Source organism: Hyperoodon ampullatus (assembly GCF_949752795.1).
Source record: "Hyperoodon ampullatus genome assembly, chromosome: 12".
Taxonomy (NCBI): Eukaryota; Metazoa; Chordata; class Mammalia; order Artiodactyla; family Ziphiidae; genus Hyperoodon; species Hyperoodon ampullatus.
The window spans coordinates 46,080,294-46,099,533 of record NC_136925.1 but is presented as its reverse complement, the minus strand read 5'-3'; the positions used below and the strand labels follow the sequence as shown (position 1 = coordinate 46,099,533).

Sequence of the window (19,240 nt, the reverse complement as noted above, 5' to 3'; positions counted from 1 at the left end):
AAATTTACCACAATAAACAGCTTTAAAATTTTCCTTCTGATCCTACAAACTAAATACAGGTTATGCCTGCAATTATCATAGTTTTTCAAATTTTGTTTTTAAAAAAATTTACTTCCCTTTTCATGATGATTTTTTGTGTGTGTTTTGTTTTAGTAGCCATAAAATGCCAGTATTTTAAAGTTCCAAACAATGTGCTGTCTGCATGAAAGTGAATTTGAAATTAACATCAGATACCCTAAAAGAAAGGTCTGAAGTTCAATTGTTCTTTTGCTGTTTCTGTTACTAAATTCTTTTATTTGAAAGCAGCATTATTTTTCAGTGAAAAAGACCCTAGGCTAGGGATATAAAAATTCTGATTTAGTTCCAGGTTGTCACTTTGGGTGAACCGTTTACCTTTGCTTCGTTTTTTTCTTATAATATAATAAAGAGATAAAGTTCTAAATTTTTATTTGATTTAATATGCTATGTTTCCATAATTTGGAAGACCAAAAAAAAAGTCATAAACAATACCAATGTTTATTTTTTTAAATGAATCAATAACTCAAAAGAACTTTTTTCCTATTCATAAGGTCATAAGTCTGGAGTGCTGTTCATATCAGATGAATCTACAAAGCCAAGAACAGGAACCACTGCATCTTCTTCAGAAGATCTGATACTTCGATTCTTCTCTTTTCTGTTCACATATTTGTGCAAAATGCTGTAGTACTGTTCCTTTGGATTGAAAGTATATAGTGATGAAATTTGCTGCCAGTCTTTTATGCTTGGAGTGTTGTATTCCTTTGGATGTGAACACTCAAAGAAACACTTGATATTTTCTTTTGCCAGTTCGGTTGCATGTTCTGTGGCTTGACTTTTAAGGATCCGCTGCTCCTGTTCCAAATAGATTTTCCAAAATTTCAGCTGCAGGAAGCTAACTGGAGATAGGCATCGGGTGATGGATGTAAAAATCAGGAGGACGGTGATAACAACTGCTATCAGGACCCAGCCCAACACCTTAGGAAAACACAACAAAATAGCAATTTAGTCACTTTTTTTTTTTTTTTTTTAGAAATTTTTAAATCCTCAATAAAGTTTGAACTACTTAGAGTTACGATGATGAACAAGCAACAGCTTTAGGTCTTAATCCCTTACGAGAAAGAAGTGGCAGTAACCTCTCGAACCCCTCAGTACAAGTGCTCACTTGACAAGACAGTCATTTTCCAAGGCATGTCAAGGGCCCAAGGAGGAGTTTATATGTCAAATCCCTGGAACTCAAAACATGGAATTTCAGAAAATCCAATGAAACAAACATTCATTTCCAAGAACCTCTTAGCTTTACAAGCCCAGAAGTAGTGTGGGGCGATGGCTTTAGAGCCAGGCAGACTCATTTTACTGTAACAATTCTGACTGGACAAGCAACTTGACCTGGACTCAGTGTATTCACTGTAAAGACAGAAGAGAATAATAAAGGAAGTAAAGGGCCCAGCACGGTGACTGGTACAGAGTGGATGCCTGACACTATACGAGTGCCCAAGTGCCTTTCTCCCTTTAATTAGTTATCTTCAATATTTTGTAATAACCTATAAGGGAAGAGACTCTGAAGAAGAATACACACACACGTATAACTGAATCTCTGTGCTGTACACCTGAAACTAACACGATATTGTAAATCAACTGTACTTCAATTTAAAAAAGAAAAAGCACCGAGATAGAAAGGAAGGAAGGAAGGAAGGGGGTTAGGGGAAAGGAAGAAGAAAGAAAGAAAGGAAGGAGGGAGGGAAGAAAGAAAGAGAGAGGAAGGGAGGGAGGGAGGGAGGAAGGAAGGAATGCCTATCGGCTCACGAGAAGCCAACAACCATTCTAGTTAGTCTTCGGGTGTCCTATGTCTGGAGAAAGGGCACGCATTTCTACCACCCCCGTCCATCCCCGTAGAAGCCCGTCCCTCTCCAATCCCCACAGCGCGTCCAGCGCGAGCGCCCGACCTGCGACTGGGCCTTGAGCTCCTTCTGCAGGTCCTGCACGTCGGGCGCCTGGACCTGACGGCAGGGCACCAGCGGCAGCTGGGCCGCGCAGCCGGGGCTGCGGCCGAAGCACAGGCGCCGCGCCACGAAGGCGCTCCCGCTGGCGGCGCACTCGTAGAAGGAGCCCCCGAGCAGCGCCACGGCCACCCAGGTGAGCGGCGCGACCGCAGCGGCAGCGCTGAGCTGCGCGCACACCAGGGCCCCGCGCAGCGCTGCGCCGCAGCCAGTGCGCGCGCCCGGCGCGCAGCAGCCGGTCAGCAGGCGCCAGGTGCGCGCGCTCAGCACGTAGCCCAGGAGGAAGAGCGCCAGCGCCGGCACCAGCAGGAAGACCAGGCCGTAGGGCAGGTTCCAGGCGGCGCTGCACGGGCACTGGAACACCGCGGTGGAGAAGATGCGCTCCCCGCCCGCCGTCAGCAGGCTCACCAGGCCGTAACCCAGCGCACTGCGGTGCTTGAGGTGCAGGTCCAGCACCGCCTGAAACTTCTCCATGGGTCCCCTACCCCAGGGCGCCGTGGACGGGCCCGTGTGCTCCTGCCTCTTCGCTGCCCAGCTCCTCGAATGATTTGGGGAGGGTCTGGGGTCTGGGATTTTCCCTGCTCTGCTAAGCCGCGCCTTCCAAAAAAGAAAGAGGTCTTCTCTGGGTTTCCTGAGCTTTCGCTTTCTTATTTCAACCGGACTAGGTGTGGCAGACTCAAAACACACACACCATTGACCTCCCGACTACCCACGCCTTTCCAGAAGCGGAGGTACTCGTGACCCTTATCCCGCAATTCCGGAGCTCTGAGGGAAGATAGGCCCTGTTCCATTGTGAGTTTTGTTTCCTCCTAACTGACAAGGGGACTTTCCTTCCCCTTAATGACCCTATGCAGTCACCAAATGAATACTTTTTACTTGGGTAAACTGGGAAAAACACCAGCTTTTCCTCGATGGCAGCCACCCTGGCTCCAAAACCCACTCCCAGTCAAACCAAACAATTGCAAGAAACAAAATAAAACAAAGAAACCAAACAAAACTGATTATTTAGAAGAAACATTATTCAAGGGCAAATTTCCAGTTTCTCTTTCATAAACTAAATCACAGCAAAGCCCCGCTCAAATTCCAGTAGGTCCATGATGTCTGTCTCCTTTCTGTGCCCCTCTGGACAGAACTACCACTGTCCTCTCCTCTGCCTGGTCTCCTGCAGGGCATTAGCCTGAATAGACGGTATTGACTTCCGCCTCTTTTTTTCCCCTCAGGTGGGTCCTAACACTGGCAGTACGTGGAAGAGTGTCAAATTCTTACTCAGTGACCACCAAGTTGATCAGCAGAGGAGAGCGGTACATGGTTGCTCAAAAAACACTAGTTGAACCAAAAAATTTCAATCTGCAGCCACATCTAACTAACATTATTTCCTCCGCTTTCAGTTTTCTCAAAGCAGCATTTCTCTGACACGAGCTAAAACCACTTCTGTGAAACTGAGCCTTACTCTGTGCAGCTCTAGAGTGAGGTGAGGTGTACTTGAAAGAACATGGGCTGTGAAGTCAGGTGCATGGTGTGTGTGTATGTGTGTGTTTAATAAGTTAGCTCCCCCTAGACTCATCATGCTCCTTTGTAAAAGCAGAATTTAGTGCTCACTTTTCAAGATTGTTGAGACAAGTAAATTGCGTAGCATCTGTAAAGCACTTTTACACACAGGGTGTGCCTATTAACGAATGCTCAGTGTGAGGGATTACCTCTCACCTTACAACGTCAGGAAGAGACAACAGACAACTGTGTTGTACATTAATTAGGGAGGGTGGGAGGGAGGGAGACGCAAGAGGGAAGAGATATAGGAACATATGTATACGTATAACTGATTCACTTTGTTATAAAGCAGAAACTAATACACCATTGTAAAGCAATTATACTCCAATAAAGATGTAAAAAAAAAAAAAGGAATCCAAATGAATGCTCTATTTTAGATCAAGGATTGTATTCAGTGACTCAATGATCCTCCAAGACCTTCAGAGGATCAGTGTGCCCTTAGCTGTCCATTTCACTTCAAGGAGGGTGTCTGGATACAGAGTCTGGGGGGCAGGTCGCAGTGAACTGGTTGCTGCTCAAGCCCATCCCCTAGGTTTGCCTTATTTATCGGGGAAGAACAGGTCGCCCACAGAGCCGAATGAACTGTTAGAGACGGGGCAGGAGCATGTTACTCTTTTCTTAGTTCAACTTGCCTCCTGAGCTCCCTCCCACCACCAGTTCCTGGCACAGAACCACCTGGCACTGGGATGAATAGCTCCTCTCTCTGTGTGAGTGTTCAGAATCTGTCCCCAGATCAAGGTGCTTTCTGTCATGCTGGACAGTTGGGGCCCTCTTCTCTGGAGTTGGACCAGGTACTGCCAGGCTTCCTGTAAACTTGCATCGAAGTTGCCTGTTTGAGGCAAATCACTTTTGCTCTATCATCTCTGTAAGCCCACATATGCAAAAAATCTTCCTTCCCTTTTCCTGTGGGTGACCCTTCTCCTCTCTTCACTGCCACCCTACGTCTCTGAGATGTTGCCTCCTTTCCCACGCTTTCCACATACCGTCATGAACAAATTCCACTATATCACAACCTTTGTGCAGATGGCTTTATCCAAATCTCCCTTAATTGTAACCTAACTCAAACATACCCTTCCATTCTCTTGAATGAGATTTATTTATTCTCCCACATTTCTCAGAACAAGAGGGAGCGCTGGCATTCCCCCACTACTACATCCACACCTGGACTTTTTCCATCACTTCTAATAGTTTATTCTCCATCAGGGCTCAAGCTGTTCAGCATGACCTCCTCCGTCACCTCAGTCCTGCAATCTGTTTTCATTCCCTTCATTTATTAAGACATTTGCATCTGGCGACAGCCTTCCTCTTCTTCCTCGCCGCTGTCAAGGATTTGGTTTCATTTATTTTTTGTTACTATCCTGACTAGAGTAATTCATTTGTTAACCAATTTATTAATTAGTTCATTTGTTCATTCAGTCATTCATTTAAAGATTTAATAAGCACCCAGAATATGCTAGGTACCTAAAAAAGTGCCTGGTGTTATTGGGTGCAACTAGGAACAAGACCAAGAGATGCCCTGCTTTCATTGAGCTTATGTTCTAGTCGAGAGGATATAGATGATGAGGGGGAACGTCCTCAGGTTACGCAGATAATTAAAATGCAATCATGTGGTACAGAGTTTTCCTGAGAAAGCCTCTATGAGGAGAAGACATTCAAGCAGAAATGCGAATGACAAAGGCTCTGGGTGTAAAGGAGCTTAGTATTCTGCGGTTAGAAAGACAGCCGGAGTGACGAGAGCATTGAGAGTGAGAAGGAAGGTGGTGCATCACGAGGACAGAGCTGCAGGTGGAAGGTCAGGTTTACGGGCTTCATAGACCAGAGTATGCAGTTTACGATCCTGCCCCCAGAAACTCATTACAGACTGAGCTGCATCCTCACCTATTATCCTGTCAGCTTCTGTCTCTAAACACCACCTCCTGGGGATGCCACCACTGTGCTCCCCCGATCACAGATCTCCCAGATAAGATGATCCTTCTGTACTTATTCCAGGTTTCCATAACTATTAGAGTCCAGCTGCGGCCCACCAGCCTGAATTTCCTCCCAGCCCCTGATTTGAGTCTAGTGCCCGGACACCCACCCTTACCACCTCTGGAGCAGTGGGTGGTTCTAGTTCTGGGTCTATTGAAGATTGTCCAGCCCTTTATACTCGGCTCTGTTCTGAGAGGCCATTGCTCAGAAGTTCAGCCTTTAGTGCAAATAGAGTAACATAGTAATTCAAGAAGATTCAAGAATTTTCTCTGAGAATACACTAAATAATATTTGAAAGAACTTTACACTTTTGAAAACCTATAATTTAACATCAGTTTACTTTAGCTTTTAAGAAATGAGTGAGAGACTCTCATGTTAAACACAGCGAAAAACCAATGGTTATGGGTTTTGTTTTGTTTTGTTAAACTGTAGTACTTTGTTTCTCAACACTGTTATTATCGGTGTCAGAAATGGGTTTCAGGAACCACAAAACATTTCTTGGAAAAGAAAGCAAGAGAAACTCTTGAAAGGAAGTATACATTCACACTGTGAATCTGAAAGTTCCTTGCAGTCATCCTTAAGTGAGCTGGATGTCAAACATTAGTCTCTGTAGTTCTCATGAGAACTTAGACTAATTTTGTATGGTCCTGCTTGGAATACAACTGCTAGATTCCAGCAAAGTGTCAATCCTGGCCCCAAGACCCATGAGAGTAAAATCAAATTAAGGTTCATATATCTTTTTTTTTTTTTGCGGTACGCGGGCCTCTCGCTGCTGTGGCCTCTCCCGTTGCGGAGCACAGGCTCCAGACGCGCAGGCTCAGCGGCCATGGCTCATGGGCCTAGCCGCTCCGCGGCACGTGGGATCTTCCCAGACCAGGGCACGAACCCGTGTCCCCTGCATCAGCAGGCGGACTCTCAACCACTGCGCCACCAGGGAAGCCCCATATATCTTTTAAGTATCTGCAATATGCAAGACACAACTTTGGATGCCAAAATAACAAGTAAATTTAGAATGTCTGACATTCTGAGTCTTAGAGTATACCTTTCTGCATGCTGTAACTTGTGGAATATACTGTTTATGTTAAGTAATGTATCTGAGAGTCTGGGACCTGGGACATGTTAATATAATAAGATTTTTGAATGTTTATAAAAGTTCTTCCTCTGGAAGTATAAAGCGGAAAGAAGGAACGTTCAGACTTTTCCGTAGCACAGCAGTGTCATTTGCTAAGTGGCAATCCCATAACATTTCAAGTAACCTTTTAATAGATTAGTTTCCCCTTTTCTGAGCATGAATTTCCTAAACCTATCACAAAATGTTAAGTATTCCGTGATTCCCACCCCCCAAATTTTTTTTCTTATGGTAGATGATTATTTTAACTCTGAGAACCTAGATGTGGCCAGTCTTTGTTGTCACCACCATCATCATCGTCTGGTACCATAAAAGGCTATTAAAGGTCCCAGTTTTCCTTCCATGGTTCTTAAGACCTGTATCTATTAGGAATCTTGATAAACACACATTAAATTGTGTTTTCCCATCGATTCAGATAGTCATTTTAGAGTGATTTTAACATGGGATAGAGCTTCACTGTCAATGGCCATTTATACTTTGCTTCATCACAAGCCTAGTTCCCCTGAACTCAAATTTGGTTTGCTAGTTTATGAACTATGACCAAAGATTTGGATTTCCAAAGATAATAATGATGAATAACAAATAAGATTAAAGGATTAAGATAAAGAAAATGAAAATAACTTAACAGGAGAAAATTTGTGTTTCTTCAAATTATAAATGTGGCTATTGCAAAATCTCAAAAATTTAAATCAACTCACTGGAGAAGTTAAACTGTTGTGAAAGATCTTCCCTAAAAGAATAAATCACATGAAATATGCTGCATATTTAAAACATTCACAGTCAGATAAGGTCCCATTGTAGAGAACTATATATATAAATTATGGGCATCTATGCAATAGAATACAAAGCAGATCCATATGATTGAGGTCGATCTGTATGTGCTGGTATGGTTGAAAAGACAGAGTAGACATGGTAATTGAAAAAGGCAAGCAAAAACACTGCATGTCACACAATCCATTTGTGTAAAAATAAAGCAAAAAGTTTTAAGATATATATACAGTATTTGATTTTTTAACATGCATATGTTACTTCAACAATTAAAAAAACTAATATAAAATACCTTGATGTAATGAGAAGGTCTAAGGAACATCTCTGGCAAGAGGCTTTTTCAGTCTCTTCTTTCTCTTTCTTTGCACACAGGGCTCATATCAAGGGCTGCTCCCTGAACCTAGAATCCTAATAACTCACCTCTTGTTGCCAAAAGTAATAAATCCTAGTGAGAAACTGTGTTTAAAGAATATGGAAGATAAAGAACCGTTTGAGAACTGAAAGGTGTCAAAAATCAACAGGAGGATAAGTGGAAAAGATGGGCTCGGGATCTGGTGGCGTCTGCCCAAGCCCTGGGGGATACAGGATGGAAAGAGCCACCTGCCCCATTCAGACGAGGCTCCAGCTGTGCTCTGTAGAGTCTTCTGTGTGCCCACTGTTGGGATAGAAACAAGGCCAGGAGGAAAGTTGGGTGGAGAGGGAAGGAAGTAGATGAGAGGCTGAAACTCACTAATCTTCCCCAAAGAAACAAACTGAAAGTCCAAACCGGTCATGACATGGAGCTCACAGTCCAGAATATCTGGGTAGTGTGTGATAGTCTCCACATCAGGTCTTCATGTGGCCCTTCTTGGTCCTCAGACTATGAATTCACAGTAATAGATTAATCCGTTTGCCACAGACAATGCCTAGTGGAGGAACAGGGCCAGGGCAACCACAGGAAACACTCCATCCTGAAAGGGAAAAATGGAAGTAGGCAGCAGGCAATAACTAACCTGTTACAATTCTGAATTACTCCTGGGCAAACACCACAGAGGTCCCTACCCTGGTGACTGCAAAATGTTCTTTGATTCTCATGACTCGACCCTCTGGAAGGTCTTCTGTTATCTTCCTTGGCTCAATACTACTTAATGCGCACTTGCCTTTCTTGGTGGCTGAGTAGTTTTCTTCATCCACGTGCTACTTGTACAACGTTGAAAGACCACAGGTCCAGTTGGGATTACGATTCCTTTGACTATAAATGTCTCTCAGATTTTCATAAGCTTCTTGTCTTTTTTATTCAGTAAACTATATTTGCCAATATCTATACTCAGTTGTTTTCAAAACATGGTTCTCAGATCTGCTGTATCTTTTTGCTTTCTTGCTCCATTCTCTCTCTAGGTAAAGATAGAGGTATAGGTATAGGTATAGGTATAGGTATAGGTATAGGTATAGGTATAGGTGTAGGTATAGGTGTAGGTATAGGTGTAGGTATAGATATAGATATAATCTGTCTCTCTCTTGCCATTACAGGTACCCTGAGTAAATATGAGACTACAGTTTTCTGTAGAAAAATTGTACTTTGATCTTTGTCCTGGCTCTTTATCCAATTGAATATCTTAATTCTACCTTTGCCTTGAAGTTCCTTAATTTACTGAGAGGTATTACCAATAGGTGTGGAGACCATACTTTTAATTTGGCCTTTCCACGGGTTTATTTTAATGGACTTTGTCTTTTGAGGTTTCCTAAATTTCCCTCTTAGTGTTTGGAATCTAAAACTCATCAGGTTTTCCAGTTTTGCAAGCCCTAGTTTTGTAAAATATTTCTATTCCTGTTCATTTCTGCTTACAAATCAACCAGTTCCTTTTTTAGCTTATAAAGCCTTGCCAAGACATAGCCAGTAGCAGCCAACACACACTAGAAACATTGTTTTCCAATCTTTCTCCCTAGAGTCACATTTTTTGAAGCTACATAATCTTCCTTCCAAGTTAAGGCATGAGTCAGTTTTATCAACAACCACATAAGAAGAAATGCCATCTCTCCAGCCTCCATGATCAGTTTCTGTGCTTTCCATCCACCACTGGACTGCTAAGCTATTGCCACATATTTTAGGAAAGGAAGTAAAATGTCTTTAAAGAATCTAATAATAAAATATAGAAAAATAGTTCTTTCCCTTTGGTTGCTGCCCACAGCTAAAGTACAAAGAAAATCCCTCTGTCAAGTAATTCACTTATGTGTGAGTATGGGAAGATGGTAGAGAAATGGGACAAGTAGTGAGGAAGACAAAAAGAGACTTTTATTATGGAAATGCCCTGTTCCGGTATCAATATCTGGTCAGAACTAGTCACAAGGCTCTACCTAACTGCAAGGGAAAGAAGAAGTATGGTCCTCTCCCAGGACTTTGAGGAAAAGAGAACTGGACATGGGATGTGTCTACCGTGTCTTCTATGACCATTCTTTTTCAATTCCCCCATCCATCCCTTGACCTTTTTTAGTCTCATATTTGTTTCCTTATTTCATATGATAGTTCTATAGTCTTTTATTTGCTGCTTACTATGTCTTTCAAATCCCCAGCTAGATTATCCCTTTCATGAGGACAAGGACCATGTTTGATTTAATCCCTTTTTGGTCACACAGGTCTTAGCATAGTACCCAGGACATTATAGGTGTTCAATAAATATTTGTGGGACTAATGAGTGAATCAGCAAATGAATGAATGAACAAGAAGCAGACTTGGATGTTCTCTGCTCTTACTGCAGAGTCAGCACCATGCCTGCTTTCTTCAGCTCAGAACTTGAGCCCTTCTGGGCATGCCACCCAGCTCAGAATAACATAAAGCATCTTGAATTGCCAACCTTGTGACAGACAGTAAGTAAGTCTATGCAGACAGGAACAGGGCAATACCAAGGAGAGGACAAGGCCATCGGGCAGGTCCCGGTACAGCTGTAGGGCCACCTTGACACCCATTCCCACCCACTTTCATCAGTGTCACCAAACCACAGTGGGGGATGTTTGTTAGGGCCGCAGGGCTTGGCAGAGCAGGGACTGTCCCGTGACTTACTCCTGGCCTCCTTCCTGCCGGGCATAGCTTGTTTACTCAGCAGAGTTGTCTGGAATGTACTGCTCAACTTCCCCACTACCTGCCCCACTTCTCCACCATCTTCCCATACCCATACATAACTGAATTACTTAGGGGAGAGATTTTTCTTTGTACTTTAGCTGTAGACAGCAACCAAAGGGAAATAACTATTTTTCTATATTTTATTATTAGATTCCATAAAGAGGTTTTCACTTCCTTTCTTGGAAGCAATGAACTGAGCCTGAGTAGGTTTTGTTGACACCTAGACTCAGACTATATGTGCCTCTACTTTGGTATGCTACCTGACCTCCCCCAGTAGGGCTAGGCACCTGCAGTACTTCCCTTATTAAGTTAATTTATGTTTGACTATTAATTACACTCTTCTGGCTCTCCTCCTAACTTGATGACTTCATCTGAGTCTCCTTCCCAGGCTCCTCTGCCTTCCAGCCATTAATATTGGTGCTCACTAAAGTTCGATCCTTTCCACATAAACTTCTGAATAATCTCTTGGTGCCACCACTGACTACCTGTGTGATCTTGGGCAAGCCAGTTGGCCTCTCTGTGCCTCAATTCTCTCATCTGTAAAATGAAAATAATAATATTACCTTGCCTGATTGGGTTGTTGTTTAGATAGTGAGTTGTTACAAGTAACATTCTTAGCACAATGCCTGGCCCATAGTAAATGCTCAAAAAGTGTTGTCAGTTATCCTTATTCTCCTTTCCCTTGGCTTTGACAGCCAACTGTATGTTACCATTTCCAAATCTTCATCTCCCGCTCTTCCTTTTCCTAAGTTCTAGATAGGCATTTCTGATTGCCTAGCAGATATTTTCACTTATATGCCCAGCAGTCACCTCAAACCCAGAACAGAACTCTCTTTTCCCTAAAACTTATTTCTCCTCCAGAGTTTTGATGTCAGTTAAGGGTATCAGTCTTTCAAGCTAGAAAACTCAGGGTCAGCTGTGGATGCCACTCCATTTCCTGTGCAGCTCAATTCTTCCTGAGGACCATTTCTCAGATTGGACCTCTCCATCCTCAATGAAAGTGGACAGACCCTTATTACCTCATCTCACTCTCTTTCTGCCACACAGTCATGAAAAAGGAATCTGAATATACCCTAGAAAGTGTTATGCACATGTGAACAGGGTAGAAACACCTCATAGTAGTATTGTTTGCATTCTGTGAAAACTGGTTAAAAATCAAAGAACAAATATCCAACAACAGCAGACAAGATAAACTGCGAAATATTCAAACAATAGAATACTATACAGCAATATAAATAAATACTACTATAGCAACAATCAACAACAAGGATGACTCTTAAAAACATAATGTGGAGCAATAGAAATCAAACACAAAGAATATATTCAGTATGAGTCCATTCATAAAAAGTTCAGAAACAGACAAAACTAAACTTTACTTTCTGAGGATGTATACAAAAGCGACAAAACTGTAGAGAAAAAGAAGTGATTAAGAATCACAAGGAAAATGGTTATTGTCTTGGGGTCTTGACTGGGAGCTGTCTCAACCTTTGTCATACAATTTCTGTATTAAAAAATAGAATGAGATAGTGTAAAGAACCCAGCACAGTACTTAGAACATTTTAGTTTCACAAATACATTTTGTAAAAGATTTTTTAACAGTGGTGACTCAGAGATGTGCTAGAGGGCGCTAAGGCACCATATAATAGGCTACTGTGCTCTATGGGGCATTAACACTTAACTTGCTCATCTAACCAAGAACCAAAGAAAGAACAGGAAGTTTAGTAAGCAAACTATCAGCCATCTTTATTTAATGAAATAAATTAATATAATTCAAAAATTTAAGCCTTTAACTCACTTGAAATTATTTTGGGGAAGAACAGTCCAACAGCCAGATTGATGGCATTGTAAACCTTATTTCCCAACCTAGGGTTGATCTAACTAGCAGTAGAAAAGTCAAAACAGGCAGTGATGATTTAGGTGATGCCCTCACCTGCACTACAGTGAAGAAATGCCAAGCAAGGTGTTTCCTCAACTGTAAAATGTGAGGGTTAGACTAGATCATCTTCAGGGTCCTTCTTAACTCTAACATTCTATAATACACAATTCTAGCTTATTAAAGAAACAGTCATGGCCTCCAAAAATACAAACACTCAACCAAGAAGTGACAAAATTCAATCAAATGTGAAAAACAAAGAATTTTTTTAATGTGCCCAAACAGAAGACAAAAGTTCCATATTTTTCTTCCATGTAATGCTGGAGTTTAAAAAGCCAATGTGAGTGACAAACGATTGGATGTCTGAAAGATGTATTGTTTGTGAAAGAAATATTCTGTAGCCTCTTCCGTATCTTCACACCTGTTAATAACTATTTCAGCCAAATCTTTGTCTTCTTTAGGAGAGGGTGATAAGTGGGTTTATTTTGTAGAAATTATGAGCTGGCCAACAAAAAACACAAGTTTTACAATGACTTCATTAATTTCAACCACCTGAAAAACCACAAACATCTATGACTGAGGGCAAAGTCCAGAAAACAATACTAAATTAAAGATGGGTATGAATTAATTAGTAAATAATTTGTTTTTACCTTTATGACGCTCTTCTATTTTGAAAGCGTCAAAATAACTCACAGTCTGAGTGCAGGATGAGACTAGAAACTAAAAACAGAAGTCTGATTTTGCTCTAATGGTGTATCTTACACTCTCTGTAAGCTGTCCTGCAGGATCCTAAACTCTGACAGAGTTGTAGTAATTTCTAAATTACAGGTATATCCTTTAGTCTATCTTATTTTTTAAAATCTATTTTGACAAGAAAAATTTGCTTACTCTTTTCAGTTTCACAAGATTAAAGGTAAAAAATTGCTATATCAAAATAGGTTTGATATAACTATGCTGATAACTCAATTAATAGTTTAAATGATTATAATGTGGCATTTTGAACATTCCAAATAATTAAAGCCAAATATTGGACATCCCTGGTGGCACAGTGGTTAAGAATCCGCCTGCCAATGCAGGGGACATGGGTTCGATCCCTGGTCTGGGAAGATCTCACATGCCGCGGAGCAACTAAGCCCGTGTGCCACAACTACTGAGCCTGCACTCCAGATCCCACGAGTCACAACTACTGAGCCCACGTGCTGCAACTACTGAAGCCCGTGCGCCTAGAGCCCGCGCTCTGCAACAAGAGAAGCCACCGCAATGAGAAGCCCTTGCCAGAGTCTTTTTGAGGAAGTCTGGCGTATTCCGAGGTGCCAAGGTGGGACTCTCCATGTCTGTAGGTGTGGCTGTAAAGCCAGCTGAACAAGCCACCCTCCCAGCCGCACTGCCTGCCCACATCCCCTGCACCCACACTGCACTGTCCTGTGTTCTTTAGGAAGTCAGCTGTGCTGGCATAGCCTCGCTTGCTGGATTGCACTCAAAAGGCATCCTCATGGGTAACTGCTGAAGCTTAGCAACAGTCTGTTGATTACTGGTGGTTTACAACATCCCACACAAACGGTGTGTTATTTTAAGTTGTGCTTTGGCATCTGGGCTTTCTATCCCACAGGGGACCGCCACATGTGTAACAGCCATATAGCAGCTGTATGTGTATCTTGTTAACATCTGTCTTTTTCATGTACCCTGTCCTGAACATTGATTTTTTAGGGCCACCACATAGCCCAGAGGTGACAATGTTGAAACAGCTCTAGGATCTAGTGTGTGGGAGATTAGTGATGTCAGCTCATTGTAAGAGCTGGAGCTTTGTATGTTAAGGTCTTTTGGGGCCACAGTCTTCTGTGCTCCATTCTTGTATTCAGTTAGTCAATTCATGAAGTATTTTTTGAATACCATGTATGTGCCAGGTACTGTTTAAGAACCATGTACATACAATAAGCAAGAGAGTGTAGTCCAAGGAATGTAGCCCCCAAGGAGTGTAGTCCAGTGGGGAAGACAGGTGGAGTAGCGACTTTTATAATCTCTTTATATCTCCTAAGTGTGAGCTACCCAAGGGCAATATTCAGTAATAGCAATGTTTTAAATTGTTATTGCAATGTATATTCAACTTTGATAAAAAGTTCTGTGAATTCATCTTTCAAAATAATCACATTTTCCTCTCTTCAATTCTTTTTTATTAAGAACAGAGCTTTAAATATGGAATATATTAAGGGCTCCAAGAATTCTCCTCAGAACTCTAATAAATGTCATGGGTCCATCCTTCCGTCAGTAAAACAAATTCCTTAGAGAGTGGGGTGAAGGAGCTAAGAAATCAAGAGTATCTGCACAGGAAGGCAATAAATGGGAATTTCTTTTATTTTACCGGTTGTCTCTTATCCTGGACAAAATTTTAGAAGTGCTAAATAATAAATGCTGAAAAATGGAAAAAAAAGGAAAAGTAGGGAAAATTGACAAGATGTTCCCTTCAGACAGAAAGGTATTTCCAATACCGTTATTACTATTTCTTTGAAAGAAAAAGAAGGTACCTAAACCACCGAAAACATTTTTGTTCAGAAAATAATTCTTAAATATATACTAAAATCACTTTTCCTTATTTAATTTGGAAAGTGATGGGCTGACTGAAATGTTTTTAGAAGCTCTTGCTTTAAGAAAATCTACCTTAAACCAAAGCCTCAAAGACCCTTCCCAAATCATTGGTGTTTCCTTTGAGATTCACCACGAAAATCATATGATTCTTCTACAACACAAACTTCCCAATAAGACATGGAAAAGAAGAAGCATTTTTACTTTTCCCATGTGGAAGGTATTCCAACTGCCTGGATTACTCAAAATGCTCATACAATTGGCGTTATTTTAAAAAATTAAGTGGAGGGGGAAGAAAGGAGCACCTCCTCTGCACCCCCGTTTACCTTCCCAGTTTTGTTTCCCACCACCTTTCCATTACACACCCTACACTCCAGCCACACGTCTAGGTGAAGTCCCTGAAACAGGCAGGCTGAAAATAGAAATGGCAGGAAGGTTTGGACAATTTTCTGTTTATTAAGGGACAGTCAGGTGATTGGATCAAAGCCAAGTCAGGCAATCTGCTCTTCTACAGTAAATGAGACTCAGAGACACAGTATCCTGAGGGCCCCTTGATTAATCATCTTTTGACCAACATGCTCCCACAAAATAGACACTCTTTTGGTCACATGTTTTGCCTATGAGCTGGGCCTTAAATATTCCCCCTCTGGACTTAGTCAAGGGAGCTGATTATCTCCTATCTAGACTATTCCCCACAGTACTTTTCACTACTTGACCTAGTGTATTTTTGTTGAGTTTGTTGCTCTTTGCCCCTCCCATCCACCCACTCACTCATATCATAAGCTACATGAGGACCAGGTTTTACTTTGTTGTTGTTCTCTACCAAATCTCCAGTTCCTAAAACAGTACCTGGCACATAGTAGGTGCTCAATAAACACACGTTACTGTCATTCTTGTTATTTGTCAATTCACCTGAACAGTGAAGTGGGGCTTCTAGTTAAACATATTGGATTCAATATATGAATTATTTCTGATCCTTCCTGAAACTCTACTAAATCCACTAAAGGGATTTTAAAAATGAAAAAGACAGTGGGAGTGGGGACATCAGCAGAGCCTATTCTGACCACCCTCCCCTTCTCAATCTCCTTATCCCATCTTTCCCTCCCCTTCTCAATCTCCTTATCCCATCTTTCCCTTCCCTCCGTAGCACCTATTAGCTTTTAATAGATTATATAAGTTACTTATGAATTATGCTAATTTGTCAGACCCATCCCTAGAATGTAAGCACCAAGAAGGCAGGACCTTAATTTTTTTTATTCACTAATGTAGTATTCCAAGTACCAGAACAGTGCCTCGCACTTAGTGGGTACTCAAAAAATATTTCAGAATGAATGAATGGAGAATAAAATAAGACCATGGAAGCTGAGAGTAGATGGTTGAATGGTAACCAAACAGGAGGCTGAAATATAAGCCAGCAAGAAAATGGGATTGGAGTTGACAGAAACAAGCCAGTTCACTCAGCAGAACCACAAAGATGCTCAGGAATTGGAAGTAGGTGCCTGTGAGAGTGGGAATGCATGCGAGTGGAAAATGGAACCACAGTAGGCCGAATGCACTTGGACTCCAGCAGATGATGAGGCTTCGACTCCCTGGAGAGACTGAGAAGAGGGATTCTGGTTTAAAGACACAGCACAACCGAGTGGAGGCACTGTAATTAGAGGATAGGTGTCTACTTATGAAACAGTGAGACTTTTAGCCCCTTTCTCCACTTGACTTTGAGAACACAAGCAGTTAGACCTATTAAACAATTCCCTCCTCCAGCATCTCTCCACTGAACTAAGCAGGGAGATGACAGACTTTCTCCGGTTAAAATCTCTGTCCAAGAGAAAACTCGGTAACAGAATTCTCAATGGCTACACTAGAAACTGGAGAGTCCTAGAGCCATGCCTTCACATCTCTGAGGAAAAGTTATTTCCAGACTAAAATTTTTGGAAAAATGATCAGTCAAGTGAGGGAGAGAATAAACTTTTTTTTTCAGAAATGGAAGGAGGCAAGATTTTACTCCCTGTGCATCCTTTCTCAGGATTCTCGGGGAGGGTATGCTCCATCAAAAAGAGACACTGAGGAAGAAAAAGGAAAGCATGGGGTCCAGGAAACAAAAGATTCACACAGAAAAGTGGTATCGAGAATCCTTAGAATGATGGAGAAAGGAGATTTGAAGACAACCATCATGCAAGGATGGCCCCAAGAACAAAAAGAACTGCCAAATTACATAGATGTGATTGGACAGAGGGAGGAGATTCATACTTACATTGGAAAGTTTGGGGATAAAATGAGGTTGCTTGACAACTAAGGAAATGAAGAAAATAATCATTAACTCTGGGGAAACCAAAGTTGTTTATGAAAGTAAGAAAGTACATTTTATGGCTAGCCTTTGAGTCATACTTACATAGTTTTAACATATAAATACTGAATAGTGACTTAGCCAAAAATTATGATAGCCCCGTTAGAAGGAAGGCGGTGAATGAAACAGGTATGAAGAAAGGGGAGATGGAAAAAAGAGATAAATCCTCTTTTCCCTGGTAGGAAGTTTTAGATCTTAACATAAACAAGGATGTAATGGACCCAATGGCTAAGATAGTCAGAAATTGGTTACTTCTGGGAAGCACAAATCAAGAGTGAAAAGGGAGAGGGCAGGAGGTGTTTAAAAGTATGAGCCTTCTAGTACTATTTTACTTTTCCAATCATGTATGTTTATAACTTACACAAAACAAAAACAAAAAAGAAACCCCCCAAAGAGAAACTGCACAGCCAAGAAAAAGAACAGGAAAGTCATAATGTAACTTTATCAACTTTTATTCTTCACATGGCAACTACATCTTGCTTAATAGAGTTTGAACCTATCAAAATTGATGACTACAATTGAAATATTTAGACCATGTATTGGAATGCATGATTTCCTTGTCAGTACTTCACTGATGTTACATAGCGTAAAGCACATATCTAGCTGAAACATTGCTGGCAAAATGGTTCACCTTTGCCAGTAGGCTAAATAAGCTGCAGAAACTGACCTCTTCTCAACGCGAGCATAAAGAGGAAAAATCAAGCCAGTGGGCTTTGCCAACAGAAATGAAGCACAAGAATAAGCAGATAAAAGCCCACTTTGCTTGAGTCTGTTTCCTCACCTGCAGATTTTGGAGGCTGCATCAGATCATCTCAAGTTCCTGTTTTTAGCGCTAAATTTCAAGTTAGACCTTCACACACATCCCTAGCCCCTTTTATTTCCTGAATTAATCTAAGACACAGACGACCATGTCCTAGTTTTCCTAGAACAGTCTTGGAATCTGTTGCTTGCTTCTCCTTTAACTCTCAAAAGTGCCCAGTTAATTTTGTTTTATATTTCTAAGGAAAAACATGCATTTACTTTTTAACTTAAAAATATAACATTTCATGACTTGCTTTCTCTTAACAATTTGGAGAAATTTCCAATTCCTTTGTGGTGGTTTGTGAACTACCAAGAATTTTTTAAAAGCAGATTAAGGTGTAATATAAATTTTTCTTCTAAAAAATTATTCAGTGTGCATAATATCCTTTTAAAACTATTCTCTAGTAACCCTGGAACATTTGGTACTTCCTAAAAACTATGACTAAATCTTTGTGGAAGAAATAGGTGCTATAATAGATTCTATTTATTAAAACAGTCTGAGAATTGAGAATGTCTTCCACTTGACTTTATTAACAATTATAACAATGATCTCAATACTGTTCTCTCAGCAAATGATAGGTCTCATCCATCATCGTGGCTGTTAAGAGGCTAATCAGTTATCCACCAGGGAATATGACCCTCCCACTGCACAGACAAGCTCTATTTGCTAATGATTCCCAAATTTTCTCTAAGATGAGGACTAACGTCCTGCCAGTCCCCCAGACAAAAGCTCCCATATTATCCAATGAACTTGAAACACTCCTTTCACAGTGAGCAGCACTGAACATTCCATAATTAATTACTCAGTTTCAAGAGAGATTTAACATGGCTTGCTTTTCTGGAAGATACAAAGAGTTCCTTAGTTTTATTCAAATATTAGCTATCCCTGATATAAAACATGTCTCATTATGAAGAGCTGTGATTTGTCTCAGCATTCTTTTTCCTTACTTAACCACTTAAGTCACTGACTGTGGAAATTTTTTTAATTGAAATAAATACAAGGTCCACTTAGAAGGAAAATAAACCCATCAAATAATTTTGTTTTAAAGATATGTGATTACCATATTTTTAAAAGTTGCTTTGAAAATGAGCTAATGTGTTACACTAGGATCATGCT

The 19,240-nt window shown here is 41.1% G+C and overlaps 1 protein-coding gene across 1 annotated transcript; it reads right to left on the bottom strand.

Annotated features, from left to right (window-relative positions):
* Positions 1-508: 508 nt before the first annotated feature.
* LOC307061359 (calcium homeostasis modulator protein 6-like) lies at positions 509-2,489 on the bottom strand (the record flags this gene model as incomplete). The annotated part of the gene is made up of 2 exons (XM_079716468.1): positions 509-993; positions 1,962-2,489. 2 exons carry the CDS (start codon positions 2,487-2,489, stop codon positions 571-573), a joined length of 951 nt encoding a protein of 316 aa, XP_079572594.1. The 3' UTR covers positions 509-570.
* Positions 2,490-19,240: the final 16,751 nt, after the last annotated feature.